The following is a 13,236-nucleotide window of genomic DNA, read 5'->3' as shown; positions in this document are numbered from 1 at the left end:
GCTTCAAGTTGTTTTTGTTCCCTAAACTTAGGCTAGAGACCACACTCCATATCTCCCTAATCACTGTGCTGCTTTTAGGTCTCAGTATCTGTGGTGTCCATTTTTGTTTGAGACAGTCTCGCTCTGTCGCCCAGGCTGGAGCACAGTAGCATGATCTTGGCTCACTGTAGCCTCGAACTCCCAGGCTCAAGCAATTCTCTCACCTCAGCTTCCAACATAGCTGGGACCACAGGCATATGCCACTGTACCCACCCACTAATTTTTTTTTTGCAGAAACAGGGTCTCCCTATATTGTCCAGGCTGGTCTCAAGCTCCTGGGCTCAAGCAGTCCTCCCACCTCAGCCTGCGGTGTCCAGATCAGAACTTGGATGTAAGGTTTTAATGTTGGAATGGAGCTAGTAAAATTGAATAAAAAGTAAATGTAAAATATTCTGAAAAGGTAAACTGTGTAATTCAGTGACTGGGAATACTGAAGACCATACAACTCCAAGCAAGGAGATTGTGTCATGTCAGGGAGGTTTGACTGGACTAACTGATATGGGTAAGGAATCTGAAACTTAGTGAATTATATTCTGTTTCAAGAAGAAGCAAAATAGACTAATAAAAAATATCTAGGCTGCGCACGGTGGCTCACGCCTGTAATCCCAACACTTTGGGAGGCCGAGGCAGGCAGATCATTTGAGGTCAGGAGTTTGAAACTAGCCTGGCCAACATGGTGAAACCCATCTCTACTAAAAATACAAACAATAGCCAGGCGTGGTGGCGGGCGCCTGTAATCCCAGTTACTCGGGAGGCTGAGGCAGAGAAGGTGGAGGTTGAGGTTGCAATGAGCTGAGATCGCGCCACTGCACTCTAGCCTAGGCGACAGAGCGAGACTCTGTCTCAAAAAAAAAAAAAAAAAAAAAAAGCCAGGCGTGGTGGCTCAAGCCTGTAATCCCAGCACTTTGGGAGGCTGAGGCAGGCAGTTCACCTGAGGTCGGGAGTTCAAAACCAGCTTGGTCAACATGGAGAAACCCCATCTCTACTAAAAATGCAAAATTAGCTGGGCGTAGTGGTGGATGCCTGTAATCCCAGCTACTTGGGAGACTGAGGCAGGAGAATCACTTGAACCCGGGAGGCCGAGGTTGTGATGAGCTGAGATCACGCCATTGTACTCCAGCATGGGCAACAAGAGCGAAACTCCGTCTCAAAGAAAACAAACAAAAAAATCTTTAAGGATCTAGAAAAGGAGGGCCCCAAAACAAGAACTGGGTAGTGTTGGCCGGGCGCGGTGGCTCACTCCTGTAATCCCGGCACTCTAGGAGGCTGAGGCGGATGGATCACCTGAGGTCGGGAGTTCAAGACCAGCCTGACCAACATGGAGAAACCCCTGTCTCTACTAAAAATACAAAATTAGATGGGCATGGTGGTGCGTGTCTGTAATCCCAGCTTCTCCGAAGCCTGAGGCAGGAGAATCGCTTGAACCCAGGAGGTGGAGGTCACGGTGAGCCAAGATCGTGCCATTGCACTCCAGCCTGGGCAACAAGAGCAAAACTCTCTTTCAAAAAAAAGAAAAAAGAAAAAAAAAGATCTGGGTAGTGTTTGTCTAACATAATCAGAGAAAACGTTTCACAGGAATAAGTATTTTACTCCACTGTGGAGCAGGTTTTACCAAAGCTTCGGTGTGAAATCTTCTGAAATTTTGATGTATAAATTCCAGCCAAGAACAGCCCATTCAGTCTTCTGAGAGAACTCTGGCACATTAGGAGGACCCAGGCTGAGAGTTAAGCAGGAGGGGAAGAAAAAAAGAAAGGCCTATGGGCATCCTGGGCTTTTTTGTGCTGGGAGAATTGAGAGAAAAGAGACGTAAACATCAGGAACCTTTGCACAGGGTGTCTAGTCAGTTTGGGCAGCTCTCCAAGCTCTACAAATAGGGCACCACCAGGGAGTGTGGGGTTCTTCAGATCATCCATGGCCTCTGACTCTGAAAAGGAGGTGAAGGTGGTAGATCCCCATACTGCTCAAGCCCACTTTTTTTTTTTTTTTTTTTTTTTTTTTTTTGTAGATGGAGTCTCGCTCTGTCACCCAGGCTAGAGTGCAGTGGCGCAATCTCAGCTCACTGCAACCTCTACCTCCCGGATTCCAGTGATTCTCCTGCCTCAGCCTCCTGAGGAACTGGGATTACAGGCATGCACCACCACGCCCAGCTAATTTTTGTACTTTTAGTAGAGATGGGGTTTCACCATTTTGGCCAGGTTGGTCTCTAACTCCTGACCTTGTGATCCGCCCATCTCGGCCTCCCAAAGTGCTGGGATTACAGGTGTGAGCCACCATGCTCAGCCTCAAGCCCAAATTTTATGGTACCTCTCATACAGAGCTCTGGGGAGAATGAAGTGAACTTGGTAAGATTCAAACAGATAATTATCTCAGCTTCCACCCTCCCTCAAGAAGGAAGACACAGTGAAAAGCCATTTCTGTAGCGCACTTTATAGACCAAAGCTTAGACAAGGTGGAGGCTGAAGACCTGAGGAGCCGAGTCAGGGAAGACAGATTCCAGCCCTCCCTCAAGGCAAGCCTCTTTGAACACACCTTGGAACTTCCAAACACTTGTTGCCATTGTCATCCTCTTCTGGTCTAGAGAACTCAGCTCCTTCTGGGACTCAGGGTTGGGGAGTACCTTTATCAGAAGGCAATGAAGGAAATCCCATCACCAGTTCCACCCCTCTGGGCCAGCTCAGTCTGTGGCCTCCATCTTGGTCCCCCGGGGCACTAGGAAGATGGTCCCATCGGCAGCCTGTTGCAGCGCGTACTCTTCAGGAGAGTAGCTGTTGCCTGATTCATCCCGAAGGTGCTGGAAAATGTCACGGTACAGCTCTGTCAGCTGTTGGCGCATGACCTCCAGGGTCCGGTCTGCCTCCCCGCGGGCCCTGAGAAGCCGCTCCCGTTCATTGGTCAGCCGCTCCAGCTCCCGCTCCAGCTGCACAATGGTTTCCAGCTTCCTCTTGCGGCAGTTCTGGGCTGCCACCTTGTTTTTGCCCCGTCGTCGGATGTCCCGGACTAGCGCTAGCTGGCTCTCTGTCAGCGGGTACCTTGCCAATAGCTCATTAAAGTCATCTACCGGCAAGTTGACAATCTTGTCCGTAGGAAAAGGAATCTTCATGGCCAAGGCCCGACGTTCATCCCGACTCCCTGCCTCCCCCCGTGCAGTGGGCTTAGCCCGCACAGGGCCTGAGGAGGGCTCTAAGGCCAAGGGGGTCTCAGCAGCTGGCAAGGTATAGTTGGAGTGGGCCAAGGAGTTGGGCATGAGTGAGTAGGGGTACTCCACTGGGTACATCTCTACATACTCGCTGCGCCGCCGACCAGCCTCTGTCCCCTCCAGCTCGAGAGATTCAGCATCGCTATAGTTGAGGGATAATCCTGAGTCGGATTCTGGGTCTTCTTGGGGCTTAGGTGGCCCTGCTGGCAGCCCAATGTCCAGGAGGGCTAAGGGGTCTTGGAGCGGCTCACTGAGCAGGCCTGAGAGGCTCAGTGGCTTGGAGACTGGTATGGCCATGTTGCCATAGGAGTATGGGGGATCTGGGACATGGGATGTGGATGCTGGGAGCTCATAAGGTGGTGGAGGAAGTGGGAAGCCAGAATCTGGGTGGATTGAGCAGGGGCAGTAAGTTGTGGGTGGTGGAGGTCCAAGGTATGGAGCTGGGGCTTGGGGCTCAAATGATGGCTCACTTGGAGCATTTAGACCCTGCAAGGAAAGACACAAAGAGATTTGGAGACAGACTAAGGAAGAGAAACCAACACTCTCTCAGGACCAAGCTGGATTCTTCTGAAAGACCCAGTGAGGTAGTAACAAGGAAACAAAGTTGCCGCAAATCACGGGAAGCTTCCTGCAAAGTTATGATACAGTTGTTGCAAGAAAAATGCAGCTTAAAGCCAGGAGTGGTGGCTCACACCTATAATCCCAACACTATGGGAGGCCAAGGTGGCAGATCACCTGAGGTCAGGAGTTCGAGACCAGCCTGGACAACATGGTGAAACCCCATCTCTGCTAAAAATACAAAAATTAGCTGGGCATGGTGGTGAATGCCTGTAATACCAGCTACTTGGGAGGCTGAGGCAGGAGAACTGCTTGAACCCCGGAGGTGGAGGTTGAAGTGAGCCAAGATAGTGCCACTATCCAGCCTGGGCGACAGAGCAAGACTCCCTCTCAAAAAAAGAAAAAACGAAAAATGTAGCTTTAGCAAGAATGGAAGTCACTGAGGTTGGACTGCAGAAAAGACTACCTAACATTGGAACAATTATGAACTCTCCTTGGAGAAGCTCTTACTGGGTTGAAATGGCTCATGTTCGGCCAGGCATGGTGGCTCAGGCCTGTAATCCCAGCACTTTGGGAGGCCAAGGCGGGTGGATCACAGGATCAGATCAAGAACGTCCTGGCTAACACGGTGAAACCCCGTGTCTACTAAAAATACAAAAAATTAGCTGGGGTGGTGGCAGGCGCCTGTAGTCCCAGCTACTTGGGAGGCTGAGGCAGGAGAATGATGTGAACCCCGGAGGCGGAGCTTGCAGTGAACCAAGATTGCACCACTGCACTCCAGCCTGGGCGCCAGAGCGAGACACTGTCTCAAAAAAAAAAAAAAAAAAAAAAAAGAAATGGCTCATGTTCCTTTATTTCCTTCAGGAAGTCAAAGCCTTTTTATCCAAGATGACCCCTCAGAACCCTTTCCTGCTTCAGTTATCTAGGGTCAAAGGGTCAAGTTCAGATCCTGGCCATGCCCCAGATGCCCAGCAGAGGGAGCCGCTGTGTGGGAAGAGGGCTTGGGCAGATCCTGAGGGTGCTAAGCATGGTAGCAGGGTAGTAAAAGGGGGGTGGCTGGGGGCTAAGAAGCACCTTGGGGAGCCAGCACAAGCTCTGCCTTCTCCTCTTCAGTCCCTCTGTCCCTGCCCAGGTGCAGCGAGAAGTAGAGAACATGCTAGAAACAAGGCCCCCAACCTACATCAGGGAGCCACCCTGCTCCAGCCCAGCTGGGGACAAAGGCATCATTGTCAAGCCAACAGACACCCCTTTGTCCAAGTAGCAGGAGGAGAGGACCCTGGCATAGTCCGACTCCCCTTCCTGAGGCCCCTGAACTACTGCTCTGCTACCTGGGGTAAACGGGCCCAGTTGCCAAGGGCAGGCGGAGGTAATGAGGGAAGAAGATGGCAGGATCAGAGAGGCAGGTCAGAAGAGAAGAAGGTGAGCAAGGGAGGGAGAGCAGGAGGTGGGGTAGAGAGAGATGTGAGTCAAGTGGCTGCTGAGAGAGCCTACACTCCCAATCAGATCATTCCCTCCCCACCACTGCTCCTCCACTCCTCCTCCTCAACGTTCCTCAGTGTCTTCCATACGGATCTTTCCCTTCCTTTCCCAGTGCCTGGAGAATTACCAGCCCTGAGCCCTGCTTGCTCCTGCCCTCTGCCTCAGTCCAGGCCAACTCCCTGCTTCTCTCTTCTCCGACACACCGCCTCCCCGCCCTATCCCCCCTTACTCACCTGCAGCTCGGTGATGGACATGATCTCCTGCCAAGTCAGTTCCATCTCTCCTAGCTCTGAAGTGGACAGCTGTATCACCCTGTTCCTGCTCTGCTGGGGGGGACACGGGGACATCCTACTGGGCCAGAGTCTGGTCCAGGTTCCCGGAAAGCACAGATGGCTCTAGAAACCTGTGTCAAAGGAAAAGAGGTGTTAGAGCTACACCTGCTAGGGTCAGCAAGTTTGCACTATGTCCTTGGAGGGGCTCCATCCAGCTTCCCCTGAGGGAAGGAGAGACCGCCTCCTCCCCATCCTCACTCATGCTGGATTCATCAATCCCTTAAGATGGAAAGTCTTTTCCTGTGGTGTGATCTCCACCTCGCCAACTATGGCCACAGTCAGTTCCTTTGGTAGCACAGGAGGTCTTTACCTTTTTTCCAGGCAAAATGCCCACTCTTTTCCCTAATACTTTTTACTCCCCCAAACTGTTTTCCTGGCTAAAGGCAGAGTCAGATCTTCTGTTTTTCTGTTTTGCTGTGTTTTGTTTTCCATTTTCTAGGGCAACATCAGGGGTCACCCTGCTTTCCTCCTCTGTCCTCAGTTTTACGTTCTCAGCCTTTTCTTTCCAAGATGATGACAGTATATGCTTGAGGATCCCCAAGAACATGTTGTGGAAAGAGGCAAGCAGACAGCCCCTCCCCCTCTCCAAGATATGGCCCAGGCCTGGTGGTTGATAGTAGCTCTGCCCTCTCCTCCTATCCTGGCCCTGGGCTCCCCTGCCTGGGCCAGATAAGAGGTTTATCAGTTGCAGGCAGCAGAGGCACAGAAGGAATGGGCTCTGGAGACACTGGACCTCTGTCCTGTGTCCTCACAGGGTCATTTGGGCCATACCTTAACCCATACAACCAGAAGTCTTTCCTCTTCTGAGGTAACATAACCTTAGTAAAGACTTAGTAAGCACTTGTTAAGAACTGTGCTGGTATTGCAAGCTTAGTTTATAAGATTGGTTTTCATCGGGTGCGGTGGCTCAGGCCTGTAATCCCAGCACTTTGGGAGGCCAAGGCAGGTGGATCACCTGAGGTCAGGATTTCGAGACCAGCCTGGCCAACATGGAAACCCCGTCTCTACTAAAAATACAAAAATTAACTGGGCGTGGTGGGGTGGCACATGTCTGTAGTCCCAGCTACTCGGGAAGCTGAGGCAGGAGAATCACTTGAACCCAGGAGGTGGAGGCTGCAGAGAGCCGAGATCGTGCCACTGCACTCTAGCCTGGGTGACAGAGTTAGACTATGTCTCAAAAAAAAAAAAAAAAAAAAAATGACTGGTTTTCACAAAGATTCTAAAGGTACATCAGAAACTGAGACTGAAGGTGATAAATAATAGCAGGATGAGGTCCAGAACCTGACTCTACCTGACTATAATGTCTTCTAGGCACCTTCCCCTCCTGCCCCTGTATCTTCATACTCCAAACCTCTACTGGAAGTCTACATTCATCAGTTCTTTCTGTGGAGTGTCAGTCTCTCTTTCTCCTTCTGGGCAATGTCTCTTTAGAGCCTTGAATATACACTGCCCTCCAGTCCCTTTTCTTTTGACCTGGGTTCTAGTTGCAGCTCTGCCACAAAGCAGCAGGGTGATGTTGGGCAAGCCATCTCACTTCTCTGGGCCTCTGTTTCCTCATTTGTAAAACCAGGGAGTTGGACAAATTGACCTTGGAGGTCCCTTTCTGCTTGGATAGCTTAGAATTCTCAGCAAACCCTCACCCGTGTCTTTATCTTCTTCTGTCAGTCCCTCTTCTCATGCTACCTCCCTATTCCCTGACACCCACCTTCCTTGCATCTGTTTTCCCTGCCGTCAGCAAGAGATTCCAAGTAGATTTGGCAAGGTCTTCCTGATCTCTACGGTCAGACATTGTGTGTATGTGCATGCACACAGACATACCGTGCCATATCAGTAAAGGGAAGCGGGCTAGGATGAAGGAAACATGGGAGAGGGGAAGCACTTTGGGAGGCCAAGGTGGAAGGATTGCTTGAGCCCAGGAGTTTGAGATCAGCCTGAGAAACACGGTGAAAACCCATCTCCACTAAAAATGCAGAAATTAGCTAGGCATCATGGCACACATCTGTGGTCCCAGCTACTCAGGAGGCTGAGGTGGGAGGATCACTTGAACCTGAAAGGTCACGGCTGCAGTGAGCCATGATTGTGCCACTGCACTCGAGCCTGGGTGACAGAGCAAGACCCTGTCTCAAAAAAAAAAAAAAAAAAAAAAGGCCAGGTGCAGTGGCTCACACCTGTAATCCTAGGACTTTGGGAGGCTGAGGCAGGTGGATCACCTGAGGTCAGGAGTTCGAAACCAGCCTGGCCAACATGGTGAAACCCCCATCTCTACTAAAAATACAAATAATAGCCAGGCTTGGTGGTGGGCGCCTGTAATCCCAGCTACTCAGGAGGCTGAGGCAGGGAGCATTGCTTGAACCCGGGAGGCGGAGTTTGCAGTGAGCTAAGATCGCACCACTGCACTCCAGCCTGGGCAACAGAGTGAGACTCTGTTTCAAAAAAAAAAAAAAAAAAAAAAAAAGAAAAGAAAGAAAAAGAAGGACAGAGGATAGGATTGTATGACCTCAAATTGCATGACCTTAGACCACTCACCACAAGGATGGCCCATCACAGCAATTTAATATGGAATCTTCTCTTCGACTTACCACAAAATTAGTAGGAACTACAAATGATCCTTTTGAAAGAGTATCTCCCCTAGCCCTTGCCTCCATCCCCTTGTTTTACTGCCATCCCCAGAGATGGGAGTTGGTGTAGGCAACTCTGCCAGTGGGCAGAGTGGGTGGGGTGTTTATGTCTGTCCAGGATGCCATTTCAACACCGGAACCCCACCCTCCTCCACCCAGGTTCTGGCGGAAATTGCCCAAAGGCAAAGTGAATGGAGAAGGGGTTTAGGAGGCAGAGACAATGACTCTTGCTTCACAGTTCTTTACTCACCCCAATCCCCCCATTTGTCTCTCCTTTTATCTTCTTGGATCTGACTCTAAGGTGCAGTACAAAGATCCTGCCCTAGGAGGCCAGAGACCTAGGTTCTCTGGCACTTAAGATACAAGACCTTGCTAGGCACGGTGGCTCACGCCTGTAATCCCAGCACTTTGGGAGGCCAAGGTGGGAGGATTACCTGAGGTCAGGAGTTCAAGACCAGCCTGACCAACATGGAGAAACCTTGTCTCTACTATAAATACAAAATTAGCCGGGCATGGTGGCGCATGCCTGTAATCCCAGCTACTTGGGAGGATGAGGTGGGAGAATCGCTTGAACCCAGGAGGCGGAGGTTGTGGTGAGCCAAGATCATGCCATTGCACTCCAGCCTGGGCAACAAGAGTGAAACTCCACATCAAAAAAAAAAAAAAAAAAAAAGATACATGACCGTGGGCAAATTTCTTCTCATTCAGTCCCTTCCATTAAATGGAGACAGGACTAGGAACCTAATTGCTATTAAAGGCCATAGGTTGCATCTAGCTCAGGGAGTCACAAACTTCATTGTGTGCCACATTCACCTGGGCTACATGTAAAAACACAGATTCCTAAAAGCCACTTCAAATCTACTGAATTGAATTCATAAACCCAGGAATCAGCATTGTAAAAGTGCCTCAGTGGCCAGGTCTGGTGGCGCACACCTGTAATCCCAGCTACTCAGGAGGTTGAGGCATGAGAATTGCTTGAACCTGGGCGATAGAGGTTACGGTGAGCTGAGATCATGCCACTACACTCCAGCCTGGGCAACAGAGTAAGACTCTGTCTCAAAAAAAAAAAAAAAAGAAGGGGAGCAAGGGGAGGCAGGAGTTTGGGGGAGAGAGAGTTGAGGAGAACCTCTGGACTGGATCCATTCCAACCAGCTCTTGGGTGCAGTAGCAAGTTTGTACCAGGTGGCAGGTGGAGCAGGATGCTTTTCCCTAGACGCTCAAGGATGGGTGGTGTTCTATGCACCAGGCATAGGGTCCCTCTGGGTTTCCAGAGCCTACCTTTCAGAGGACAGCAGAGCTGGCAGGCAGTGGGATAGATCAGGGAGATAGACAGAATTGGATCAAATAGAACACCATAGAGGGTATAGAAACTGGGGAGATACTGGGAAAATGAAGTGGGCTTCCCTGTGTTCCCTTTCTTTTACAATAAGAAGCTCCCACTTTACAGTCTAGCTTTTGCATTTTGAGGTCACACCACCATCTTACTCCCACTGGGTTGTCTGTTCCTTCTCTTACTCCCCAACATTATGGATTAGGTAGAAATGGGGTTGTCACCAGGGACTAAAGTCCATCCTCCTTACTCTTAGCCTGGTGGTCCTACCCAGAAAGATTTTTATCATAATCCCTAAGTACTCACAGAATGATACGGAGCTTCATGATTAGGAATACAGAGTGAGGACCATTTGGAGAGGGATGATGGAGAGAGGAATACATTTGGCCTTAGCTGCTGCCCCAGGGCTCTTAACTTCCTTAACGAGGGGGAACGATGAGAGGGGGCTTGCCTCAGGATCCCTTTTCTGAGGCTTATTTGACCACCTCACCTCTCCAGGTGTCAATAGGTGCAGTGAAAGGATGAGGAGGGATTAGTAAAACTTGGGGTATTGATTAACCGGTAAGCAACCTATTTAGAAAGATTAGGGAGAACTCCCGAAGAGAGAGAGACACACAGAGATGAGACAGAATGAAGGGGAAGAAAAGGAGGGAGAGAGATTTGAGTATAGTGAGCTCAGTGCCCTAGGGAAATGCATGACTCAAACAAATGTGTGAGAACAAAGAAGAGGGGGACGAGTTTCTGCTATTGTGTCACTTCATCCCTGGACCCCAAACTCCAGTCCTTTGGTACCGATGTCTAGGGGATCCCAGCCCCAGCAGTTCTGATACCTCCTCTCTTCTCTTCCACTGCTTCCCAAGCCCCTATTTCCCAAGCAGCCAAGAGTTCCAGTTAGAAGCAACTATGCTGGGGTTGGGATGTCTTCCTTCTCCCTCCAGGTCCAGCTGATCTCTACTGCCCCTGGGCACACAGAAGAGAAAGGGCAAAGGAGCCAACAACCCAGAGGCAATCTCCCATCCAACCCCTCCACCTTGCAACACTTCTCAGAGGTTCAGATATCCAGTGTTTCCAATTCCTCAGCTTTCCCTAAACCTTCTCAGCTGCCTAGACAGGGCAGAGTAATGGAATGGAGTTGGGGAAAGGGTAGTCTATTGGTTCCCTCAGGGTAGCCCACCAGTTGAAGGATTCCTCCCGGCTACTCCCCAGCCCCTCAGCGGTGCCTTGCCTCCGGAGACCACTCTCTGGTCCCCATTCACAGCCTCCACCCCAAGGATCCCAGAGCACCCAAGAAACCACTTAGGTCTTCTCCTAGAGGAGTTCCCAAATATGTCAGATTCCTAAACCAGGGGCAATCTAGAAAGTCTGAGGTCTCCTAGGATACCGAAAGTTGGTTATTTTCTCCCCTCACCTCCTTCACCCCCCAGCCTGCCCCTCGGATCTCACTGGAATCCGCCCCCCCACACACACCCTGCCTTTCAGGCACCTGTGGTGGAGTCACAGCAGGGTGAGGAGAGAGATGAAGTTCCCGGTGTTGTCTCTGGGGAGGCTGAGCCTGAGCTGACACTGCTGGACGAGGATCCCGGCTACCTTTGAGAATCTGCGAGGACCGCGCCCCGCCCCCGGGCCATTGCTGAGCGCTGAGTGTGGAAGCTCAGGCTGAGCTGAGCACAGGAGCCCCAAGCAGGCGCACCAGCGTCTGAAGCCCTCGGCCTGAGTTCTCAGTCCTTCCTCCAACCCTCCCCTTTCCCCGTGGCTCTCCTCTCCTCCTGCCCCTTTCGGCCAAGAGAGGAAACTTGAGCCCGATGTGGTTTCTGCCCACACCCCGCCCCCACCTTGCTCCTGGCCAGCGGGGGCACACATGGCTCCAAGCCTCTCCCAGCCCTCCTTTTCAGCCCAGGAGTCCAGCCAGGTCTGCGTTTCTCCCATGCGTTTGACGAATTCCAACCTGATGGTCCACTCGAATGTGACCTTTAAACTTTATAGAGGTTGTCGTCGCCTTGTGTCCCCACGGCTCTCCTAGGGACAGGGAAACTGAGTCATATCAAGGTGGAAGGCAGCTGAAGGTAAGGACCAGGTGTCTAGCTTCCCAGCTGTCTAGGCAGTTGGACGTTTAGGGTATAGCCTTCATTTACAGAAAACCTGGGCTCTGGGAACAAGGGCAGGGGAACTATTTGGAGGAGGAGGGGCAACTGACTGCTTTGATGTGTCCTTTCACCTGTAGCTTTCTCCCCTCCCCCCTCAGCCTCAGAAGTCCCAGGACAAAGGCCTCTTTCTTGGCCAGGTTTTTGTCAGTGTGTGAAGGGAGTTAGGTGGGGGGCCGCCCAGCAGGGAGATTATTCACCTCCCGTAAAGGGGATCCCAGGTGTCCTTTGTCCTCCTTTCTCCCAGGCAAAGCACCCCAGCCACATGGCACCCAACTCTGTTAGGCCAGTAAGTACCCTTATTCATCTTTTTTTTTTTTTCTGAGAGGGGCTCACTCTGTCTCCCAGGCTGGAGTGCAGTGGTGTGAACATGTTTCACTACAGTCTCAAACTCCCAGGCTTAAGAAATCCTCCCACCTCAGCCTCCCAAGTAGCTGGTTCTATGGGTCAGTGCAACCATGCCCAGCTAATTTTTTTTTTTTTTTTTTTTTTTTTTTTGTAGAAGTGGTGTCTCACTATATTGCCTTGGCTGGTATTGAATTCTTGGGCTCAAGCAATCCTCCCCCCTTGGCCTCCCAAAGTGCTGGGATTACAGGCATGAGCCACCTCACCCAGCCTACTTATTCATCTTTTTGCCGGCAAGCTACACAACCAAAGCCCCAGGTCAAACATCTTTCTCCACAGACTGTGAGAAAAGAGCCTTTCTTCCTCCTAATTTGTAATGGCTTTCAGCTCTATATGTCTAGCTTCAATCCTGACATCTGCAGCTTACATTTTTTCTTCTTACAATGTTCAAGTTAAATTAGAAACATCTGAAGACTGGGGAAGCAGATAGGTGCCACTCTGGAGTAGGACTGGCATTCAACCAGCATGCTCTGATAGGATTGTATTTGCTGTTAAAATAATGAAAATGTTCTGTCCTAGTTGATAAAAGGCAGCTGCTGTGAGCCCTCTAAGTGTCCCCCACGACTCCACCAATAGCCTAGTTCTCCTCTAAGATCCCCAACAACCCAGCAACACAACCATGGAAGTAAATAGGCAATGCTGGTACCATAAGGAGCCTCCTGTGCTGCCTGCTTCTGCTGGAATTGGCCAATGCCCATGCCAAACCTATGGTTAAATGCTTTGAATTCCATCCCTTTTCCAGTAGATCATGACTGCACATGCATGATCAAGGTAAGACAGGAGGCAATCCAATGCCTTCATTACGTGTTACATGTGGGTTCAGAATCTCTTCAGACTTGGGCATGAATCTGGGTCACATATGTAGGCTCTCAGATATAATTCTCTCATTTGCATATTTATTTGGGCCACTCAGAGGGGATGAAGAATGGTAACAGTCACACTTGTGGCTGACTATATAATGATATCAGGTTATAGATAGTCAACAAACATTTATTGAATAAGAATTATCAGTTCAGGATACTGGTGTTGCATAGACAATTATGGGTAACACAAGGCTTATCATTCATTCATTCAACAAATATTTATTGAGTGTCTACTATGTTTTACATCCCAGGAATACAAAGATGAGCAAGACAGT

General features: G+C 50.3%; 1 protein-coding gene across 3 annotated transcripts; it reads right to left on the bottom strand.

Annotated features, from left to right (window-relative positions):
• Window positions 1-2,450: 2,450 nt before the first annotated feature.
• On the bottom strand, window positions 2,451-11,250 carry NFE2 (nuclear factor, erythroid 2). 3 transcript variants are annotated; one of them, XM_055357051.2, is made up of 3 exons: window positions 11,036-11,250; window positions 5,506-5,675; window positions 2,451-3,721 (listed from the first exon to the last, which is right to left on the bottom strand). In XM_055357051.2, exons 2-3 carry the CDS (start codon window positions 5,617-5,619, stop codon window positions 2,714-2,716), a joined length of 1,122 nt encoding a protein of 373 aa, XP_055213026.1. In that variant the 5' UTR covers window positions 5,620-5,675; window positions 11,036-11,250; the 3' UTR covers window positions 2,451-2,713. The 3 variants fall into 3 exon arrangements, with proteins under 3 accessions (XP_055213026.1, XP_055213027.1, XP_055213028.1); XM_055357052.2 differs by lacking the exon at window positions 11,036-11,250 and adding an exon at window positions 5,915-6,129; XM_055357053.2 differs by lacking the exons at window positions 5,506-5,675; window positions 11,036-11,250 and adding an exon at window positions 4,868-5,252 and having other exon boundaries at window positions 2,714-3,721.
• Between the last annotated feature and the right edge of the window lie 1,986 nt (window positions 11,251-13,236).

Source organism: Gorilla gorilla, chromosome 10 (assembly GCF_029281585.2).
Source record: "Gorilla gorilla gorilla isolate KB3781 chromosome 10, NHGRI_mGorGor1-v2.1_pri, whole genome shotgun sequence".
Taxonomy (NCBI): Eukaryota; Metazoa; Chordata; class Mammalia; order Primates; family Hominidae; genus Gorilla; species Gorilla gorilla.
The sequence above is the reverse complement of the archived record's forward strand: the minus strand, read 5'-3'. Positions and strand labels throughout refer to the sequence as shown.

What these genes read in the sequence shown, in the direction of transcription:
- NFE2 (XM_055357051.2), bottom strand. Translation starts at nt 5,619, where the DNA reads ATGTCCCCGTGTCCCCCCCAGCAGAGCAGGAACAGGGTGATACAGCTG. An exon ending in TGTCCATCACCGAGCTGCAG is followed by an intron (nt 3,722 to 5,505) that starts GTGAGTAAGGGG and finishes CTTTCCTTGCAG; the next exon opens with GGTCTAAATGCTCCAAGTGA.